General features: G+C 37.6%; 5 protein-coding genes across 8 annotated transcripts; 1 reads left to right on the top strand and 4 right to left on the bottom strand.

Annotated features, from left to right (window-relative positions):
* Nucleotides 1-7,205: 7,205 nt before the first annotated feature.
* Nucleotides 7,206-10,911, bottom strand: LOC125780158 (transcriptional regulator ovo-like). Its single transcript, XM_049461822.1, has 2 exons — nt 10,807-10,911; nt 7,206-8,508 (listed from the first exon to the last, which is right to left on the bottom strand). Exons 1-2 carry the CDS (start codon nt 10,909-10,911, stop codon nt 7,447-7,449), a joined length of 1,167 nt encoding a protein of 388 aa, XP_049317779.1. The 3' UTR covers nt 7,206-7,446.
* Nucleotides 10,912-12,571: 1,660 nt separating this feature from the next.
* LOC125775265 (protein nutcracker-like) lies at nt 12,572-14,336 on the bottom strand. 3 transcript variants are annotated; one of them, XM_011215842.4, is made up of 2 exons: nt 14,179-14,336; nt 12,572-13,393 (listed from the first exon to the last, which is right to left on the bottom strand). In XM_011215842.4, the coding sequence occupies exon 2, from the start codon at nt 13,388-13,390 to the stop codon at nt 12,674-12,676; it is 717 nt and encodes a 238-aa protein (XP_011214144.2). In that variant the 5' UTR covers nt 13,391-13,393; nt 14,179-14,336; the 3' UTR covers nt 12,572-12,673. The 3 variants fall into 3 exon arrangements, with proteins under 3 accessions (XP_011214144.2, XP_011214145.2, XP_049317781.1); XM_011215843.4 differs by having other exon boundaries at nt 14,068-14,210; XM_049461824.1 differs by lacking the exon at nt 14,179-14,336 and adding an exon at nt 14,076-14,111.
* Nucleotides 14,337-14,620: 284 nt separating this feature from the next.
* Nucleotides 14,621-16,213, bottom strand: LOC105233696 (protein nutcracker). The gene is made up of 2 exons (XM_011215840.3): nt 15,859-16,213; nt 14,621-15,633 (listed from the first exon to the last, which is right to left on the bottom strand). The coding sequence occupies exons 1-2, from the start codon at nt 16,019-16,021 to the stop codon at nt 14,780-14,782; spliced, it is 1,017 nt and encodes a 338-aa protein (XP_011214142.2). The 5' UTR covers nt 16,022-16,213; the 3' UTR covers nt 14,621-14,779.
* Nucleotides 16,214-16,486: 273 nt separating this feature from the next.
* On the top strand, nt 16,487-18,628 carry LOC105233695 (cytochrome c1, heme protein, mitochondrial). Its single transcript, XM_011215839.4, has 6 exons — nt 16,487-16,653; nt 17,069-17,116; nt 17,386-17,534; nt 17,594-17,726; nt 17,791-18,084; nt 18,147-18,628. The coding sequence occupies exons 1-6, from the start codon at nt 16,513-16,515 to the stop codon at nt 18,372-18,374; spliced, it is 993 nt and encodes a 330-aa protein (XP_011214141.1). The 5' UTR covers nt 16,487-16,512; the 3' UTR covers nt 18,375-18,628.
* Nucleotides 18,381-22,279, bottom strand: LOC105233694 (ubiquitin-conjugating enzyme E2 variant 2). 2 transcript variants are annotated; one of them, XM_011215838.4, is made up of 4 exons: nt 21,865-22,279; nt 20,432-20,574; nt 20,237-20,362; nt 18,381-20,158 (listed from the first exon to the last, which is right to left on the bottom strand). In XM_011215838.4, exons 1-4 carry the CDS (start codon nt 21,881-21,883, stop codon nt 20,018-20,020), a joined length of 429 nt encoding a protein of 142 aa, XP_011214140.1. In that variant the 5' UTR covers nt 21,884-22,279; the 3' UTR covers nt 18,381-20,017. The 2 variants fall into 2 exon arrangements, with proteins under 2 accessions (XP_011214140.1, XP_049317782.1); XM_049461825.1 differs by lacking the exon at nt 21,865-22,279 and adding an exon at nt 21,046-21,064.
* Nucleotides 22,280-22,726: the final 447 nt, after the last annotated feature.

Consider the following 22,726-nt stretch of genomic DNA (forward strand, 5'->3'; position numbering starts at 1 on the left):
CATATCGTCCGAATGGACGAAAACACTGCAGCTTTGAAAGTATTCGACCCAGTACCCGCCGGGAGCACAAGAGGAAGAGGAAGACCTCCACTCCGTTGGAGAGATCAGGTGGAGAAGGACCTGACCTTGCTTGAAATCTCCAATTGGCGTCGTAAACGGTTTCTACTCCAGAAAAGAACCTGGGACCGCGCTCAACTAAACCGCCACACCTACTTTAGGTCTACATACTGTTATACTGTTAATGGCACTCATATCTCGATGGTGCTGCTTGCGACAATCCATTTAGCCACGCTGTTGCTTCTGACAGCCACGATAGCACAGCCTTTCATTCCATTGATTACACAGTTCACTTTACCTTGGCAATTACTCATGAGCTAAGTGAGAATTCAATTGGATTTATTACTTGCAACGAGCAATTTGAATTTATTTGCGGAAAATTATTCATTTCGAACAATGCTCGCACACCTCCACCTATACTAAAGTATTCCAAAACCATAAGTTTAAGGCGACACATTACTATGCACCGTGTGCGTTTGTGTGTGTGTAATGAGAATTTAGTATTAATGACCTTGGCTCGGCAACTCCATTAGTTTTGTGACTATAATTATTCGTTACATTTGATTAGTGTGGATTTATTGTGCTCTAGTCTACAGAACTAAATGATCAAATTGAAAGGGTTGGCAACGCTGACACTGCAATTGTCCAAAGCCACTTCGACAATTAAACACTCTTCCTTAAATACTAACAATATTAACGGCGTTTGTGCTCTAGCATGGCATGGCTCTTGCCCAGTAGATAATACTAGACTTGAGAAAGAGCGCTTAGCTTGTTGCAAGCGATATTAATAGCACATAATTTTTCTAAAATAATTTCCTCATTAAACGCAAAGCGAGAAAAAACAGCTCAAAAGCCTTTGCCCACTGGTCTTCATTCCGGGAGCATGCAACATTGTTGAGTTTGTGATTGATTTGTAAAGGGAATTCAATTTCAAGCTTTCAACGCGCTTGCCTGCCCTTAGCCGACGCTTTGTTTATTTGTAGTTACTGCGTACTATCTTTTGCGATTTATCTTATGGTTGTACATTCCCTTAGCGCACTTCTTCTGCCTTCGCACTTCCGTTTCGTGTTGAGTAAGTGCTGAACTAATTTAACCCGCCACATCATCAGAGTTGTCAAGACGTGCGGCTCGTTTGTTTTCTCCTTGCTCGCCGCTTTATTTCCGCTTGCCGACGTCGAAATTAATAAAGTTTCCTGCTGCATGTATGTGGGCGTATGTTTGATCAGAAACGTGTTTTAATGGCCACCATAACCAGAGCGCATAGTCTTCTCTGTCTGCAGCGGACCAAACGCACTTAAGGATTATTTAAGATTTTTGATGGCAAACTTTGTCTTCACTTAAAGTAGATATAAAGTACTGGTGCTTGGAGGACGGAGTCATGTGTAGAAGTCCACGCAATTGAGGAAAGTTCTTTGATGGCCATTCACTTGAGACTCTCGAATGAGAGACCCCCCTTTTGATGACGACCATTGCAAACGAATTAAGGATTGCGATTTGGGATCATGCACCTGAAATGCCCGGTCCTTAATCGTCGTACATGCCTCTACATCATACAGGACGGGAAGAATGAGTGACTTACAGAGTTTGGTTTTTTTCGTAGAGAGAGGATTTTACTACTCAGTCCGTAGTAACACCTTTTGCCAAGAGTTGTCTAGCAAAAATCCAGAACTTACCTCGCAACAGAAAAAGTACGACTTTTCTGGAATCAATAAAGATAACAAAGAAACAGTAATGAGTGGTGCTAATTAACTTATACAACAGATTGAGAGACACTGAGTACCCAACATTTGAGCCAATGTATGATGACTCATAACTAAGTGCTAAGATGATTTCATCACTCATTTCTCTATAGTTGTGAGAGCATCCACATATATGAGGCAATATCAGAGCGCTATTGTTTTCAATTTGCAACTCACCGAAACGCCAACGGTGAATAATTAAATTCCGAAATTTGCCTAAAAGCCAGTACTTAGTGAAGCGCTTAGACGGAATGATGGCTATTATTGCAAAAGTCCGCAACTAATAGTATATACATACATACATATACATGTATATATGCGAGCATTTGTGTGTCAATTCCCGCCTCGGCTTTTATGTAAAACACTCTCATGCCATTTAACTAAATTTTTATTGTTGATCTTTATTTGGGGGCTAGTGGCAAGCCTAATGCTTTGCTATTGTTGCTGACTCCTACTGGCCGCTAACGCTTTCACACGATTACTTAACTCACTGGCTTAGCAAGCCATTTGCCCAATCTCTTTTCAGCTATCACTTTAATTGTTGTTGTGGAAGTGAAAAGGTTCAAGGTTCTCGGTGGCTGTGTTTTCGTGTCAAAGTCAGTCATCGCGACAACGATAAGGCTGTTCGCTTTTCGGCTTGGCACTCGCCTGCAGAAATTTGGCAACACACAAACGCCTATTTAACTTGTGTGCGTGTGTGTGTGAGACTGTGTAGAGCAGCACCAACTTGTCGTACGGCGAACACACGAATATGTCCATCGTATACCATATACCGTTATGCGCGTGTGGTAATTGGGGCGAGAAGAAGTTAACAGTGATTTCGTGAAGCATTGCGCCAAAATATTCCGAATGCAAAATGTGCGGTTTTATGCAAATGACACACTTAAACCCCAAACCGCCGATACCCCGCTGCAAGCTGCCAGCCATTTGGCAAGTGGCAAGTCGACACTGCGCAGCATCTTAAGTTGAATGCCACAACTTGAGGCAACTTGTCTGCGGAGCCAAACCATTTCTCTGCGGGTGTGAGATCTAATTTGGTGTTGGCGTTTCGGCGGAATTTCACTCGCGTTACTCTGTTTCGCATTTTGCAAATACTCGAATTTCGAAATGCGCACTTGTACAAACACACACCCACCCAAACACCCACTCACGTTGATGCGAGGTTTATGGATGCTTATGACATAACTACTCGGTTTATTTGAACGTGCGTACGCTAGAGCTACCAGGACTCCGGCTAGGTGTAACAGAAGACCACTTGTGCATTCGTTACCATCTCACGAGGGGGAAAGGTAACTCAATCATAAAATATATTCTTCTTCTTCTACCGAGTTTACAACATACCGGCAGTCGTGCTTCCTTTTCGCTGTTTAGCGCCAATTGGAGATTCCAAATGTAGCCAGGTCCTTCTCTACCTCGTCTTTCCAACAGAGTAGAGGTCTTCCTCTTCATCTGTTTCCTCCGGCGGGCACTGCGTTGTATACTCTCAGAGTTGGAGTGTCTTTTCGGACGACATGACCTCGCCAACGTAGCCACTGTCTCTTGATCCGCTAAACTACGTCAGTGTCGTCGTATAACTCGTACAGCCCATCGTTCCGTCGAATGTGATATTCACCTTTGACAATGCAAAAACTCGTAACGTCGATTCATCAGACGCTGTCATCGCCCATGCCTCTGCACCATATAGCAAGACTGGGATAATGAATGACTTGTAGAATTTGGTCTTTGTTCGCCGAGAGAGGATTTTGCTTCTTAATTGCTACCTCAGTCTAAAGTAGCACCGGTTGACAAGAGTTATTCTGCGTTAGATTTCGAGGCGGACTTTGTTGTTATTGTTAATGCTGATTCCAAGATAGACGAAATTACCTACCATTTGAAAGTTATGTCAACAGTGACGTGGAGTTGGCGACAGAAGGTTGACGGCATTAAAAAAATTAAAAAATCCAATGAAGAAAGTCCAGGTAAAAGTCTCACAATTTTTGAAGTGAAGAGAGCTTGACAGTACAATTCCGTTAATTGATATTCGCAAGGTAAACTCTTCTCATTCCCATTTTACTTGAGAACCAAGAACTTGAATTTAACACTGCGGCAGAAAAGTTAACGGATGTTCTACGTATATGTTCAAACTGTCTAAAGTCTAAAAACACAAATCAATGGGTTTACTTTCTCTCTCTGAAATCTATACTATATACCATACTTAGTGAAATCAATTTGTCGTAAACGTGTTTTCACTATTGATTAATTTAAATAAATACAAAATGGAGAATATTGTACAGTTAAGCATATTTGAGTACAATAAATACTATTCATTATGTTCTTATGAATTCGGTCGGCCGTCTTATTTTCTTTCATTTGGGCTTAAGCCATTCCACAAATACTCTTGTCCTTTATGTTATGTATGAGAAACGAGGGAAAGTAACCTGTGTAAGAATGTGTGTACAGTGTACACATGTGGACTGAGGTGGTGGGTGCGCAGAGCGCATTTAAAAAGCAATTGAGCAAAACTTCGGAGGCTGGGCGCCAATCGGTCTGCTCTCAAAATTAAACTTCCGTTCAGATTATTTACTATTTTTGTTTTTGCTTCCCTGTTGACTACTTTGGAGAATGTCTGCGAAAGCAAAGTTGAGATTTAATTTTACAATGAATTTGCATTTTATTGACATTGCCTTTGTAATTTTTTGAGGAATTTGCCCACCTGTAATTCTGATAAATAACTTCTTTTGTTCATAGAAATTAATATTTCAAAATAAATTGCGCCATGAATATAATACCTAAATAACGCAATGTGGTATCTTGCTGCGTCGTTGCATTTAACAGTTAGTTAAAATGTCGAAACAATTTATTTCCCTGCGATAAACAAATACTATAAATTCCATTACAAAATAAAGGAAATAATAATTGATCATTACAAATATATTTTCGCTTTTAACCAAGTAGAAGTACTTTTTTCAATAGCCTAGTCAGTCGTGTCATGCTGTCAAGCTATTTTTGTTTAATATTGCTTGGATTTCATCATGGAAAGACTTACTCTTGAACAAGGTTTACAAATCGGTCAACTTTATTACGAAACTCACATTCTGTAAAGATGCTCTATGGCTAAGTTTCAAGAAGATCAGTCGTTTTCAATGAATATGTAAACAAGCAAAATTGAAAAGCAACATGGAGAAATTCAAGAGCTACCATATCAATCAATGGATTTGTTGAGAGAACACTTCAAAACGGCTCACCTTTTATTAGGCCCAGTAAAAATAAATCCACTATTTTTCCCATAAGTGGACGAAGTAATCAGTTTATCGAATTTTTGCCATCGGGTTAGACTTAATGGCACCAGAATAATACAATTTCGTATTAAAAAGGTACTTAGACAGTTTTATGATTGCTTAACTCTAGAAAATACGCCACAATTCACTGACTTCTTTCCTTTTCTTCGATAAATGCAAAAACGCAATACAGGCAGCTGGAAATGTGAATAGAGTCTAAGGTCCTGGTACTGAAACAAGCAACCACACGCAATTTGATGGCAAAGAGGCACCAGGAAGGCCAATCGTCGAAAAAATCGATCAAATAATAGAAACTTCGAGGTCGGTCATCATGCAAGCACTGTAACCGATTATCAAAGCAACTAAAAAATTTCCGGAAGTGGATAGTTACTGATTATGAATAGTGAGACTCTTACGGCAATGTGGAAGGAAAACGGTTGTGATGGAATCGCGCGGACAAGACAAGATTGACAATCAGGAAATCTTGCTTAGTGTTTTTGGCAGGAAATCATCTAACTACTATGAGCTGCTCAACTACGAACAAACTCTTGATACGGACCTGCACTAACAACAATGAAGGAAGCAACAACAACTTGAAGGTAGCAAGGCAAGACTATAGGATAGAAGAGGAATTGTGTTTCATCAGCACAACGTTAAACCGCACATATCGATAGTGACACCACTTAAGCCCCGGAAACTTGATTTATCGGTTGTTAATGCATCCACCTTATAGTTCCGACCTGACATTATGTGCTTACTACCTCTTTCTGTCTATAGCGAATGATTTTTCTGGTGAAAAGTCGTATCAATGAAGCTTGTCAATATCGACTGTCCCAGTTTTGTCAATAAGGACGAGCGTTTCTATGAGAGTATCATTATGAAACTGCCTGCAAAATGGCAACTAGTTATCGAACAAAATGATGAATACTCGTATTTCGCCTTAATCGGATAATTCCAACTATAACCAATAAAACAAAAATAGTGGATTTCTTTTTACTAGACCTCATCAAAATTTAAGTCGCAGGTTGATACATTTTCAAAGTGCCTACACGTCAAAATATTTATTTTTTTCTTTAAAAGATACGAAAAATACTTTATGAGGTGTGTATCAATCAATAACAAATTGGTGTGAGAACGAAAAGGAGCTATGTACTATTACACAAACAATATGTTTAAAATTCCGTGCGAAATTTGAAGTCTTCCTATGGCCAAATGCTTGAAGGCCGATAAAAATTTCAGTCACGAAGCATACATATATTATATTTTTAAGACGAAAAAGCTTATTTTTTATGATGACGCTTTCGCCCATAAAAAGACGCACATAAGGATGAGTGCATGGGCACTATCTGAGTGAGGTTATTAAATACAAAGTGTAGAAGGCGATAAAGTGCGTAACAATGTCGACGCACACATTAAAGGTATCATAGCCCGTGCTTAGGTGAGGTCATGCGTGAGATTGAAACAAATTTACGACGGAGGCGAGCAATTTCAGTTCACTTTGAGTTAAAAATTCTATTGCAAGCTTAGTCATCATTTGCAATGATCACTGGATTTCCAAACAAATTCTGAATTGATACAATTTCAATGGAAAATACGCCGATTTTGTGGGCTTCCATTTGAGAAACCAGAAAATTTTATTTATGTAAATTAACAAAGATGGCAATCATAAACTAGAATTCATTAAGGAATGCTGATATGTATAAAGCATGATTGCACTGTGGAACAGAGAAAGTCTTTGCCACTGCAATGCAACAGTTCAATGCACTTCCTGCTTGCCGCTTTGTTAGTGTCAGTTGCTATTACAGCTACATCGTTTCCAATTGAATTATTGCGAAACATCTACGCAGCCATGTATGCTGCTTTACACATGTCATTTCAGGTGCATTCGCTCCTCGAGTGTGTAAGTTTGTTCGATTACCAATGCGGCTGCACTTTCAGTCGGGCCCTTTGTCATCCTTCGTTCGGTATTTTCTGCATTAAACACCCATACAATATTCTCTCTTGCTCTCCATTGCTCCCGTTCGCTGTCAGCTAATCATTTACCTCGATTTAATATGACTGTGAGTCTCATGAATGATAACGATGCGCTGTTTGGGATCTCAAGGACCTTAGGCGACAGCCTCGTTAGCATTTATAAAGAGACTGTTATGGGAAACTTTGTTTTTAAACATTATAAAGGAGCTTCGGAATGAACTGCCGCTAAATTATTGCTAAGATACAAAATGTTGTTCCCTAGATATGAGGACCACAGCTGGACCCATATGCTAAGCTTAGGTGCTTTGAACGATTCCGAAACTGTGGCCCAACCAAAAGCTCGCGTTAAGCTCTGTACTGCTTCAGAGTTGAAGTAGTTCACAACTATGGGGAAACATATTGACCATTGGTTGGAAACATTAGCTGTTGTTGTACTTACCTTTGTACATGGGAAACTCGCCGTCGCTGTGGCTGTGGCACAGCATCATTGGTGAACGGCAACGAGAGCGTTCCACACTCGTGGCGACCTGTATGCTGGCACCACTACCGCCACCGCCGCCAGAGTTCTTCGCATTGGATGAGGCGGCAGCTGCTGCTGCTGCTACAGCTGCGGCGGCCGCGGACGCCGAATAAGAGCGTGAAACGTGCGAGAGTGTGCGGCGCCTTATGGTAGTGGCGGAGTGTTGCGATGCCGAGCGGTGATGTTGCGGCGTGGAATGCTGGCGATGGTGATGGTGCTGCTGTTGTTGTTGCTGCTGTTGCTGCTGTGCTTGCTGCTGCGTGGCCTGTTGCTGCTGCTGTTGGTGTTGTTGTTGCATTTGCTGCTGTTGCACCACAGCCGCCACCATGGACTGATAGCGATGACTGCCGGCACCGCCCAGCGAGACGTGATGCTGCAACGGCGGATGTGCGTGTGGCGCCAACGGTGGATGCGAGTGCTGATGTTGCAATTGCTTCTGTTGTTGTTGCTGCTGTTGCTGTAGCAGTGCAACGCCAGCGCCTTGGTGATGCACATGCTGATGTGCGTGTGTATGGGTGTGCGCGTGGGCGTGTTGATGCGGGTGCGAATGGGTGGCATGCAAATGCGAGTGCCCACCGCCGCCCGCAGTCGAATTGTTGCCACCAGCCGAGCCTATGCCACTGGCGGTGCCGGCGCCAGCGCCAGCCGCGCCCTGTACATGTTGGTGGTGTTGATGGTGCTGCTGCAGCTGCCGTTGTTGCAACTGATGCATCAGTTGTTGTTGCAATTGCTGTTGCAGCGGCTTAATGCCAGCGACTGTGGTGATTGGCGTTACGGTGGTTGTTGTTGTGGTGCCACCGCTGGCCAGTGTCGTCGCGCTGCCGGAACCGTGACCGCCGCTGCCGGCACTGCCAGCAGCACTCACAGCGACAGCCGGATTCTTCTCCCATGGCCCGTTATTATCTGCGGTATAATCCAGTTTGCCAAATACTTCGCCTCTCGCGCAGCTAGCGGTATTTGTCTAAGTCGAAATGAGCGCTTTTTTGTATATTTGCGAACTATTATCCTAGAATTGTCTTTGCGCATTCAGATTTGTTGGTGTTTTCATTTAAACTTTTTTGAGATTTAATTTAACGCGATTTTTTTGTTATAATTTTTTTTTCTACATTTTCAATTTTAATCTTCTTAAATTTGGTATTTTCTAAACTATTTGTGAGACTTTTGCACACGCGTGTCGTTAAACTTTTCCAATTAAAATTACTTAATTAATAGCCGAGCACCGAACAACGCCAAACATTTCGCGCCAAACTTGCACGAACGCACAAAAACTCTTTGCACTTTGCTCGATTTGATTTTTCACTTTAATCGTCAGCAGCAGCCGCATCGGTAGCAAACCAAAAACCTGCTCGCGCGAGTAGAAAAACTTCGACCGTTTTTATTTCAAAACCGTTGTCAAGAAGTATTAAATTTCGGTAGCGACTTTCCAAAACAGCTACAGTTCTTCAATCACATTTGTAGAAGTATTTTAGGAACTGAATAACAGTACATGTTGCTGGCGATGTTCTACAAATGTTTCCAAAAAAATATCGAAAAGTTATTTTTCTATGCCTCTGTCATGCCAGCAGTGCGAATAAAACCGAAATAAAGTAAAGAGAGAACCACGAGAAGTTGGTACTTAGACCGAGATCTGCTCTAGTTTTAGACAGAAGTGGGTGCTTTTGAGACAACTGTTGCTCTTGTTAAATACACTAAACGCACACTTCTTGGCGACTCAGATTTAGGTCGGTCTGGTACTCTTTGGATATACTAAAATGGCTTTCAAAGTTCCTGCCCAAATTACTCGCCTAAAAAAAGGCTACCAGAGCTCTTCTAACAGAACGAACAGTGGTTATGTGGCTGTGCTCAGATCGCACAGTTAATAGTGATGACTAAAGAAGTTAAAGGTTACAGCTTTCAATGTAGGGAGCTATAGGAAACCTCAATCGACGGAAATCTAGTTGTCAAAATTCGTCAAAACTGTATAGAGGTGAGGTGCCTATGCAAGAAAGCTTTGATGGTCAGCGTAAATATTAATGTTTTCTTTATTCACAACCTAGGTCTAGAGCACTGGCGAAGAAACCGTTTAGAAGTAGTTAGCAACGAGTTTTCGATGTAATATATACTGTATATATAAAAAGTAAGTGTCACGTTGTTTGTCCGCTATGGACTCCTAAACTGCTGAACCGATTTTAGTAAAATTTGGCACACTGTGTCCAGTTCGAACCAACTTAGAAGATAGGATAGTAAAAACAATTCATAAATAAAGAATACAGTAAAAGCTCTATTAAATGGACGCTCATTCTTTAATCATAATTTTTTAAATATTTTTGAATCGAAATCTTTAAAACTGTTTTTAATTAGAGCAATAATTTCGAACATAACAATTCGAAATATGGCTGACTAGATATTGAAATTTTCGCTCAGCAATTCTGTACGTTTGTATGTATGTGTATATATTCATATTTTCGCTCGCAAATCATTCAAATTAATAAAATTAACGGCACTCCGTCAACATGCTTTCATACAAACGAATTTATGTACAATTTCTTTTTGTATATACACATTTCGGTACATATGTATGTATATACATTTGTTAATATATTTTGCATTTTTTATTTCAAATATTGATACTCCACTTTTTACACACTTCTACACACACACACACATATACTTAAGCGCACACACTGAATTGGTGGCTGCGAAAAACAGCAAACGTATACTTTTCAAATATTTGCCATAACATTACACCGTTAGAACAACAGCTGACAATGGCACCACATTAAAAGGCTCATAAAAGCTCAGCCGTAGAAATTTTGCGCAAATATTTTTTTTTTAACACTTTAGTGGGATAAGGTCGATGGCTTTTGATATTTATGTTTCACCATTTCACTAATTTCACTTTCTTCATCGCTTTCAAAGTAAACAAGCGAGCGCACACACACATTCTTCACACACATGTACAATGTGTACTACAGGATTCGCTCGATGGCCGCACTATCCAATCGTATTAACCGTATGGCCCGTCCGCTTACCAAACTGCGCTCTGGCGCTAACGAAACGAAACTGATTTGAATGAATTGATGTCATTCACACAATCGTCAGGATGCTGTATCCTTAAACGCAACTCGATGCATCGGTTCGTGTGGCTGTGTGTATGTGCTCGTGCTTGGCGAGAGTTGTAAGCGACTGGCTCGAACACTCACAAAGCCAAACACTCGTTTCACGGTGATGCTGCTCCAATTTTGTCGGCAGCAGTCGGCAAAAGCTCGCCGCCATTCACATCCGGTAGTGATGGAGGCAATTTGAGTGTAAGAGAAGAGAGTATGTAGTATTGTATGCGCTGCAAAGCTTTCGTTTCATTGGAACATATAGTGTATTGTTTCATTTTTGTACATATTGTAAAAGTCTCGGAGGACCCTCTTTGATTATGTTCAAATGTAGGTAAATTTGTAATGAAAACACTACCTATGCATTGTATACATATGTATGTATGTGTGTGTGTATGGAAGTACATACGAAATTAGCATATTTTATTTAAGCATTTAAATTTCGTATTTTATTTCGTTTGACCCATTTCGTTTGGTAAGCGTTAATCAATTTATGCTACGCATCCGTTTCGGTTGGACTTCCACACTTCAATAGAGCTTTGCCTTGTAGCGGCGTTAATGGTATTTGGTCTAAGAAACTATTATACCCATTCAAACTTCAAATTTAGTGTGGAATGTTTATTATCATTCAAAAGTACATTCTTCGGTATTTATTTTTGGAGGATTATCTCTTTCAAATGTTGGCCGCAGTTACGTCTCAAATGGTCCATCCGTTCAGTCCAATTTTCAATGACTCCTTCAAACATTTCGACTGGTAACTGGCATGGCATCGAATGACACGCGTGATATTTTGCGCCAATGCCTGAAACGAAGCGGGATTGTCCGTAAAGGCTTTCGGCTTAACATAAACTCATTGGAAAAAGTCTAACGGTGTGATATAACACGATCTTGGTGGCCAATCGACCGGCAAAAAAGGTAAAATATTCTGCTCACCGAAATGTTCTCTCAATAAACCCATTGATGCGATGTGTGGGATGTGGCGCGGTCTTGTTGAAACCAAATGTCGTCGAGATCACGAGCTTCAATTTCAGGTATCAAATAGTTGGTTATCATGTCGCGGTTACGTTCCCATGGTCGCCTTTTTTGAAGAAATATGGGCCACCGACACACAAACCACGCCAGACTGTAGTTGAAGGAAGCTCTTGAATCTCTTCAAGTTGTTCTTCGTCCCAAATGTGGCAATTTCGCTTATTTACATAACCATTAAGCCAGTAATGGGCCTCAACGCTGAGCAAAATTTTCAGAATCAGAAATCCAGTATTATTTTTTCGTCTAAAAAAATTACAAAGTACATCTAGAAAACTTTGAGCTCACACCATCTACATACAAACATAAATGCACGGTTAAATCGCAGGAACCCAATATTAAGGACTCTACGGTTTCTAGTGCTGCAAACGATGTGTAAAACTACAAAGGGGTCCTCATTCGAGAACTGACATTCAAAATAAAGGGAACAGAGTTGCACTAATGAGACAAAACAGAATCAGATAAGTGGGACTAATGTATGGTGTGAATGAACTTTCGCTAACACACAAAAACGCCAATGCGAATTGTTGTTTTTGGCATTGGCTCTCAAAAAAGCTCGCTCGCTCTTAAAATTGCGCTCACTCACGCTCTCGTCACGATGACTTTGGCCGGAAATTGTGACACAAACTGAAAGAAACCGAAAGCATTATCACAAATCGGTAACGACGCTGATGATAAGGATATCACATTTTATTGCCCAGGCGTGTTTTAATGAAGGTTGAATGATAACCCATGCACTTGTATTTGTGTAAACATTCACAGAAGCGCAGTAACATCAGGCGACTCATTTCACTAAAGGAAGTTATGTTCAAATTTTATTCAAAAAAAAACACTTCATCCAATATACATACATATGTATGTATATATATTTATGTACATATTCCGCAAATTTAATTGTAAAAAATTTAAATATTTCCGCTTTATATTTAACAAATTTTTATTGTAAAATAATTGAATATTGTATTACAGTTACTTTCTATCACTTGTACTTTGAATGCGTCAAAATTCGCCAGCTTAAATTTTATTTCTAAATATTTTTATTTCCAAGAGAATGTCTTTACTAACCCGCTTTAGCTTGTGCAGTTCCTTAGAGCTTAAATGCTTATAGATTTCGATACGAAGCTCTCGCGGAATTCCCATAAAACTTGGCAATGGAAAGGCGCCTAACAGGGTCAGCTGATCCACACGCAATGGCACAAATAATTCATTGCGCAGTTGATTTTGCAACTGATCTAACTTTTGATAACAACTGTCTAGGCTGGTTTTACCTTCCGACTGATCTATAACGTAACGTCCGATGGACAGACAACTGCTGCGCCCCAGCAAGTTTGTCATTGGATGTGGAGACAAGGTGAGCATCATAAAGTCACCAGTGATTATGGCGATTAATTTAGATTTCAATTTATCCTCCTCCTCGGATTTAAGAGCTGAAATAAAATTTTCTGAAAAATAAGTTTCATGCGGGGAATCGCGATGATACGATGGCGGTTGACTACAACAGATTTTCACATTGCTTTTATGAGTTGTGGACCAAGAGTCAAGGGGCACTAAGCCCTTAAGTCGATTAACAATAAAACTTTGCGGTATAAAACCCGTTTGTAGGGCAATAACGTAGACGGTCATGAATAAGCAATGCGCCTGAGACAGTACTTTATTTTCAGATAGCTTATAGAGATCGTTCAGACTCTCCAGCAATGATTTTTTTGCGTCATCGTGCTCGTTCCCTTCCATTGTCTGTAAGTATATTATAAAATAAAAATTATTTTTATTTTTATGTGCGCCTGCTTCATTATTTTTATATTATAAATTCATCAAATTTAATAACTTTTCATATTTAGCCACACATGCCTATAGAACATGAAAAGGCTGCCTATTTTACTTAAAAAACATCTCCCATTAACCTAAAAGAGAATCAATGATCGCCTCCATTCAACCGTTTTTTATTTAATTTCCGTTATAAGTTGTTGAATCTTAACGTATTGTCATATAAAGAGATTAATTTCTGAAATATGTATGTATGTAAGCTAGTAATGTCGAGATTGGCGAGATGAGCTCTATTGTGAACGCAGAGGAATTTGAACCAATCGTGAATTCCCCCAGCGATCGACCATATGATGTTATGGATATGTGTACATATATGTATGCATGTACATACTATGTACGTGAGTATATACATATTTACATGTCAAACAATTTTTAATTTCTCACATGGAAAATAAAGATTGATGGCAAATGATTCAGCCAATTTCCTATTGTTAGATACTCACGAAGCATTTATATGAATGCACACATATGCATGTACATATATAATGTGTATGAAAATATTATTTACATATAAAATACTAATTCCCAAACATTAAAGCTACTGTATTCACAAAAGCATAGTAGCCACATTATGACGGATTCACCTTCTTACTTTCCACATGATTTTAATCATTGTGGTCAACCTAATTTTAGTATTTTATGCTGCTAATGAACTGTTTCGAAACCTTAATGAAATTGTGCTATGGAGTGTTTACCTTTACTCATGGAATGTTTTTCCCGAATTAATGAACATTATATGGATGTACTGCCCTACAAAAAAGCGCTGCCACTTTAAACTTTTTCATTTGTCAACTATTTCACAACTTTGTACTAAAAATGTGCTAAACGAATTTTCTCTAATAGAAAATCTTAGTTGTAACCCTAAGTTAGACCAATTGCCTTTAGACTTTTTCTAATTTCATTCGCATTAAAAATTGGTCTTAATCCAACAAATAAAATTATATTTTGATTATTTTATTGAGTTACAAAATGAACTCAGCTGACAATCAAGGAATAGATTTGACAATTCAAGCGCGATTGGGTTGCCAATACACTTATTATTCGAACTGACTGTTTCATATTCGAATTTCGAAATATTTGCTATACAAATTTTAACATATACAAATATAAAATATACATATATGTATACACATATTTAAACAATATTGAATCTGCAGCACAATATTGTAATCCACAATATTAATTTATTTTACAGTAATTTAAATACTATATCAAAATATTTATATATATTCTAAATTGAAAGTTTACTAAAATAGCTAATTATTTTGATTCAACGCTCTTTTCACAAAATCTTCATCAAACAAGTATGTCTTTACTGTTATCTTTTTCATAAACGCTTTCTTCTAAATCGGTCTGTTCGTTAGGTCCATTGTGGTTGCCCTCTTTGTAGCTCTCCATGTTCCTCTTTTCAATTTCTGTATAAAATAGTTTCGACATTTGAGACAAATTTTTCAAATCGGTTTCATTTAGATAACCGTAGAGGACCTCACGAATCTCCAGTGGCAGACCATTAATTGAAGGATAAGGACTTGTCCCCAAGTATGCTAATTGCTCATTGCGAACTGGTATAAAAACTTCGTCCCGCAATTGTACTGTTAACTGATCTAGATTTCGAAAATATCGCGATATCGGTTCTCGCGATGTTAAATGTGATATAATATAACGGTTAATTGACAAACAAGAACTAGAGCCCCTCAAAGTAGTTGTAGTCGGAGTTAGAGTCACAAGTAGATAATCTCCACTTACGAGAGCCGTAAGTATTGAGTTAAGAGAGCTATGCTTTACATTTCGATTTTGCACACGAAGCTCAATAGAAAAATATGTCTCGTGAGGGCTCTTGAACTGATACATCGGTTTTTCTCTACTTAGAAACAATACATTTTTTGAGTGATAGGTAAGGAAAGGTGGAATTGGCGAAAGCACACGGCAATATTTCTTAAATAGCTGTTTCGGCACAAAACCGCACTCCAATGCAATAAGGTAAACAAGCAAAAATAGAACATGCGCTGGAGAGAGAACATCAACTTTATATAGACGTAGTAACTGGCGCAGATGAAGAGGAGAGCATTGTATTGTGGTATCCGAAAGAAGTAATTGTTTCAAGTTTATATCTTCCTGAATAATTTCTGTTGGTCTTGTATATCGGAATGCTGTAAGGAAAATATTACGATGTAAATGAGATGATCTGTGGAAAATCATGTTTTATAAATGTTTTACAAATAAGAAAGTAAAACAATAAAGTGTCTGAAATCGATCTCTTGACTTGGCAATGTACGATCATTAACACATTTTGAATTTCGAATATAAATATTGAACAATCCGACAAAAAAAGGAATAAAGCTGGGTAAATGAGTTAATATGTATTAATCACATACCTAAATTTGAAGACGTCGTTGGCCCTTCCAACTGTGGCACCGGTTGTCCAACAATGAATAGCGACCTTGATGTGCAGGGCAGTTCAGGGCCACGTATTCGTAACCAACAATCTGTGCGAGCACAGCATTGAAAATTATTGCACGAAAAATTCCGACGTTCCATTGGCCACTTTCATGAACTGCAGCAATGCATGAATTTTCTTCAAATTTTACTAAATTTGCAGCATTATTCCGAAAGAAAATAGAAAAAACAAATTAATGAAATAAGGAAATTTCAGTTGATTTGACGGTCTATCAACATTAGAACAGAAGTTACAGAAGTGGCTTCCAAATTAACATGGCAAACTATTAAATACGAAAAAAAAACTATTATACTCCGTAGCAACATGTTGCAAGAGTACATATAACAGTTGGTCATTCTCTGAAAATGCATTGCATTTTTAATAATGCAACACTCACATATATAAATATGACAAAATGTCCACAAATAAAATTTTGTGTGAAGGGAGCTATATTCGAAATATGGTTGGCAAGAAGCAGAAATGTCAAGTAATGAATGAAAAACGGAATGTCAGACGAAGAATAATTGCTATACTCGCATGAGAAGTATATGTGTGTGTGATAACTTTTTGGTGTTTGTGTGAATGCGTGTGTATGTCAATTGGACAGTTCCGAATTTTCTTTCATCCTACAAAAAGTCGTGTTGTACCTCCAATAGCCACGATGGCGGCGAATTTAGGAAGAATCTGTGGCTCCAAATTATTAGGAACTTCGGGAGTAGTTGGTTTCCAACAGGTACTTCAACTCTTTATGCAATTATTTTGTAATAATCGTGAATTTTGGTTAGGCAACGGTTCAAAGTGTGAGAGAAAACATAGCTCTTGGTTAGCAAAAATTATGCATTTTCAGAATTTTTGCAAAATTTTAAATTATATCTTAAATTGTTTAGGGCAAAATACACACTCTGTTGGGTATTACAAAACTGTGAATTTCGTGTCATGCAAAATATATGTTGCATTTGTAGAGGCTGGAAGGTTTTCTTACGTTGCTTACATAACAAGGCAGAATAGAGGCTATTATAGATAGAGTGACATATAAAATAGTATTAGCTCATATGTTTCTGAGGAATTCCGCAGGCAACAAAACTTTAACTGTTTTTTAGATTGTTGAATTATAAATTTAATAGTAAAATGTTTTCTGTTATTTCCAGGCCAAACAGCTGTCTACTGCTAGGGCATGGACGAATGGACAAAAAAAGGTTTGTATAATGTTGTTTTTGCAAGTGACAGATTATTACCAAGCGAACACATTTTATAATCGGTGAAAATCGTTTTTAAAATATTTCTCACAAAAAGTATTCATTCTGAATATATTTCATAATGAAGCAGCAAACATAACCTCAATGTGTAATAGTTTGCAACAGTTGAAAGCTAATATTTGCAAGTTCTATTACTAATAAACAATCTTTGATTTGCAATTGTAACTTACGTAATTCCTTATATGATAAGAACTTTTGTTTACGTGTAGCTCATCGCGTCGGTTGGTGCCGTCGCTGGAGGCTTAGGGGCTTTGCTGTTTGCTCTGGAAAGCTCAGTGGAAGCATCTGGCACAGAAGTACATCCACCAGCAATGCCATGGAGCCATAGGGGTATTATTTCCTCTCTGGACCATCAAAGGTGAGAAAGTAAAATTTTTATGTACACGAATAATATATATTCTAATGTTTTTATTGTAGTATCCGCCGTGGCTACGAAGTGTACAAGCAGGTTTGTTCTGCCTGTCACTCTATGCGCTATATTGCTTACCGTAACTTGGTAGGTGTTTCTCACACTGAGGCGGAAGCAAAGGCAGAAGCTGAAGAAATAATGGTAGATTATTAATATACAAATTATGACATCTTTATTGAGATATCTCTTATTTTGAAAAATGTAGGTTAGAGACGGTCCCGATGATACCGGAAACTACTACACTCGTCCGGGTAAACTTTCTGATTATTTCCCCTCCCCTTACCCGAACGAAGAGGCTGCTCGTGCTGCCAATAACGGTGCTTACCCACCAGACTTGAGCTACATTGTATCAGCTCGCAAAGGAGGTGAAGATTACGTATTTTCGCTGCTTACTGGTTATTACGATGCTCCAGCTGGTGTAGTGTTGCGTGATGGACAGTACTTTAACCCGTACTTCCCTGGTGGTGCTATTTCCATGTCTCAAGTGCTATACAATGAGGTAGCTAAATCGTAAAACAAAAGCTTTCTTTACATTTGTCATAAATTATTGTTACTTTCAAGGTTATTGAGTACTCAGATGGTACACCTCCAACTACAAGTCAATTGGCAAAGGACGTAGCCACCTTCCTTAAATGGACTTCTGAGCCAGAACACGACGATCGCAAGCAGCTTACAATTAAGGCATTTGGAATTCTTGCTTTCTTGGGCGTAATCGCATACTATATCAAGAGACATAAGTGGTCAACTTTGAAATCTAGAAAGATCGTTTTTACACCCAAGGATAAATAGATTGCTAAACACAATCCAAAAAAAAAATTAAGCATTAAAACTTCAGAAAAATTATGTAAACGAAATATGCCGAGCTAGCACCGCCATCAGCTGAAGAAAGCGCAACACTTCACTGCAGGGAGAAATCATTGGCAGCAATCATAACTCCCAAAGAAACTTAGAAAATTGTTACAATTTAAACTAAAGATTACATTTAACGTAATTATTAAAGAATGAAAACCACAAATAAAATGCTAAATATACGAAAAAAAAAACTTGTTATCATTGAATAGAGAATATCTAATAATGCAATAGAACAAAAGTAGAGTTCCGTTCTAAGGATTATAGGCTGTTGAACGTACGGTCCTATTTGCCTATTCATTAGAAGTCATGGTTTCCACGCTAATCAGCCATTAAATCTCTTCCCTCACAGTTTTCAATCGAATCTCAAACAATTAAACAAAATTTTTGAAATTATTTTAGGTATTGTTTTTAATGCATTTATTTACGTTTTAAGTATTATTTTATTTATAGTAATTAAGGAAAATAATCAAGAAATTTACATTTTCTTTTAGAAGCTGAATGGAAATGTAATTTATTCTACATTCAATTTACGCTTCATTAAGTAGTCTTCAACTGAGTGTTATACTTCCCCCACGAATCAGAGTAAAATGGGCTAGAAGGAGACAAATAAGAATGAAATGAAATAAATTCTATCTAAATTTTGTAGGCAGAGAAAAAATTTAACGTATTTGTTAGAAAAAAAAGTGTCTATAACGTGAAATGTCAAATTATAAGAAATCAATATTTAAGAGAACCCCTCAGTGCGAATCAAAAGAACTTAAAATAAAAGCAAATTTATATGCAGCAGCTTTGCCGCGCTATCGGAAAGTTTGCCGGCTCTTAGTGTTGCACCATGAATGGTACCTTACTGCTGGTGCTATTTGATTTCAATGTTAAAAAGCTTCATTTAGATGCACGCTCATTGGCGCGCTTGAATGTTAACATCGTTCGCTACTTTATTTCATTTCCTTAACTTTGCATAATTTCTTTGCAGCACATTGAATATATTACGCTTTTCCTCTGTATCTATTGTTCAAGTTAATATTTCATTAATTAATAAATATTTAATGCGTTTATAATCTTAATTATGTTATGCAGTTGTTTCCTCGGCCGTGTGTGTATTATAGGCGTGTGATACTAGTGTTTATGGTGTTAATGAATTCGTAAGTTGCTATGTTTCTTTGCATATTTCGTTACTACTATAGTTCTGTTCCCCTACTTTCTACTGCTCAACGTTTCGCCTTGTTATTCTTTTTGTTTTTGTGTTTTTTTTTTTTAGATATTTTAGATTTGTTTCAATTTCTTCCACTTATTATTATTACTATTTTCGTTACTTTATTTCTTTGATGGTTCCATTTTCGGTTCAACTTGTTTAATTAAATTTAAGAGAATGATAATAATAATAATAACATGTTCTCAGATGAGAAGACGTTCAAGTGGTGGCGACTTATACAACGGCGACGACGTTTACGTAGAACATTTATGACTTCGGTTTTCGGCAACTTTGATGACAGCAACTGCAGGGCGACAGCATCAGCAGCGGCAACGGCAGTAGCGGCAGCTGTTGCTGAATTGTCAGTGACGACAATTGAGGTGATCAACTAAAAAACGCTGCCTTCTGGTGGTTGCGCCAATTTAAGATTCTCTTTGCAAGTCATGATTCTACGTATTTCTTGGAGCATTGATTTTATAGTGTATTCCCGATTCCATCTGGCTAGCATGGGTACTAATCTATGGTCAACCTAAAATCCGAACAAAACAGAAAACAACAAAACATTAAATTAAGCTTGTCTTTTGAGCATTCCTATATATAAACTTACCACACCGTTGCTCTGATTAATGCAGTTAATATTAATTCTTGTTAAAAACCGTATTGCGGGCGGTTCATCGGGATATCTATCGCCGCATTCAATTTTTAGAGAATACATTCTATTTTCATAGGGTGTCTGAGGAAACAAAATGCGAAATTGCCCACTACATATTCAGAATAAATTATATCAACTATTTTGCCTTACTCTAGGAGGGCCAATTATCATGCCGATCCAGTGTGTTAATGTCATGTCATCGTCATTTTCGAGGCCCCATGAAATCGTGCCATCTCCAACGCCTTTCTGGCCTTGATCCAACTCTTCCAGCAAGCGGAAATTTCGCGGAACCACTATAATAGAGATATCCTTTTAACAAAGTTCTTTTGAAAGATATATCCCTAATAAAATCATGTTCAATTTTAAATTTATATTAATTAATAGTTTTCGGTTGTAAATGCAATAGTTCCCTCGTAAATGTGCTGCATATGGATGGCAATATTCAAAAACAAATATGAATCCATAAACTCATCTATAATTAACAATATTCATTAATTATTGGATATATTTATTTCAAAAGCGCGTTGATCACGCAAATGTGAATGAGTCATTAACGAGGGATGTTGTAATGGAGGTTATTGAAAATCAACAGTCCTTTTGAGTAACACATAAGGACGTTTAAATCATTTAAATATTTGCTATTTGTTAGAAAATAGTTGAGCTTTTTATATATTACTAGAATTATTACAATAGGCGATATACGAAGAGATCAATAATTACGATTGAGTCACTTATGCCCATAATTTGCGTTCATGAAGACATACTTATGTATTTACAAATAATTAACGCTTGGAGAGATTTTTATTGCATTATGCGCTTCGCACTTATAATGAATGACCTTAAACCATATACATAGGTGTTCCTCCAAATGCGAACCCTTCAATTCCTAATCTAATTAAATAAGGCCCTAAATATGTAGTATGAGTATAGTGGTGGAATAATAACAGCAACAAAAGTACTATTGTACATCAACTTGAAATAAAGACTGGATAAACTAAGAGAATAAAAACTATGAAAAAGTAGTGAAAATGTTAAGTCATGGTGTTTAAAGGACTAATAAACCTGTAAATCTTCCAGCTTAAATTTGTAAGAATTTAAGTTATCTATGGTTCGTTGATATTTTACATTAATTAATTTAATGGTATTACGATTCTTGATTTTTAATCCATCATATACATTTTTGATATATGGGGAATTCTGCCTAGTGCGATTGGAACGCTTGTTATCGTCTGAGTACATTCATTATATATAAATATATGAAATGGGTGCTAACTTCCACCAAAAAATTGGTCAAAATTATTTTCTTTACTAATAGCAGCCGTGTAACTACTGCAAGTGCTTAACATTTTGTACTTCATATTGCTGTCAGCGAGTGGAGATGTGAAAAATCAAAAATCCAACAAAAAAAAAACTTGCAAAGCTTCCGCAGTTCTCTATGGCACGTCACATGTTTTCGAAATGCTTCAATAAACCCCTTTTTTGAACCAAAAACATTAAAATATTTTCAACACAGACCACTTTTAAATACTTCTAATGCACAATAATACGCGTTTTTTTAATTTTTCCACGAAAAATTTTCTTACCAACACCGGTGCTCGCCATTGTGGACTTTTGCTATTTTTGTTCCACCTTCTTCGCTCTGACTTTTTTGCTCGCCGTTAACTTTTTTCTTCTCGTCGTCGTCGAATATTTTCAACAATGTCGCGTAAGTGGCACCACTTTGCGAATATCTCTTACTCACTTTCTCGTGTGCCAAATAAAAGAATAAATTACGGGTGTGTAATATTTCTGCAGACAACTATTTCCTTCACACTCGAAGCACCTTCGCAAAATACTCAACAATAACAATTGTCCAATGTCAAAAAATGATGTCAATTGATCTTCTAAAGCAATTATATTATTCTCTTTTATTCAATTATCATTGCAAATCTATAGCTTTAACAAGATTCTGTGGTAAATCAGCAATGTGTGTAGTGTCTTTAAAACGAAAATGCTATTACAATGAATTTTCAACCCATAGAGTTGCCAATCGCAAGTTTATGGAATAAACCGAATGTCAGACAAGAATGGTGCCATTACCCATAACCAATTCTTCAACAATACAGAGTTAATTCGATTAATTAGACAATAATTCTAAAATACTTTTCGTTTAACGCAGATAACAAAAGTTTTACATACAATATAATATTTATACAATCGTAAATCAAAATTTTTATGAATTTTTTGCATTAATCTGCTCGCAATTCGTTACTATGCCATATCTTTTATAAATCAAACTCAAGAAATTAAAAAAATTGAATTGGGCTACACTGTAAAGGGATCTTTCACTGCTTTATCTTTACGTGCGGTTGCTTCTCCATGTCAGCTATTTCCGTTTTTCCTGCACATTAATCCAAACATTTACAAACTGAAACTAAAATTGATTATACATATATAAAGCTAAAC

This window comes from Bactrocera dorsalis, unplaced genomic scaffold (genome assembly GCF_023373825.1).
Source record: "Bactrocera dorsalis isolate Fly_Bdor unplaced genomic scaffold, ASM2337382v1 BdCtg140, whole genome shotgun sequence".
In the NCBI taxonomy this organism is placed as follows: domain Eukaryota; kingdom Metazoa; phylum Arthropoda; class Insecta; order Diptera; family Tephritidae; genus Bactrocera; species Bactrocera dorsalis.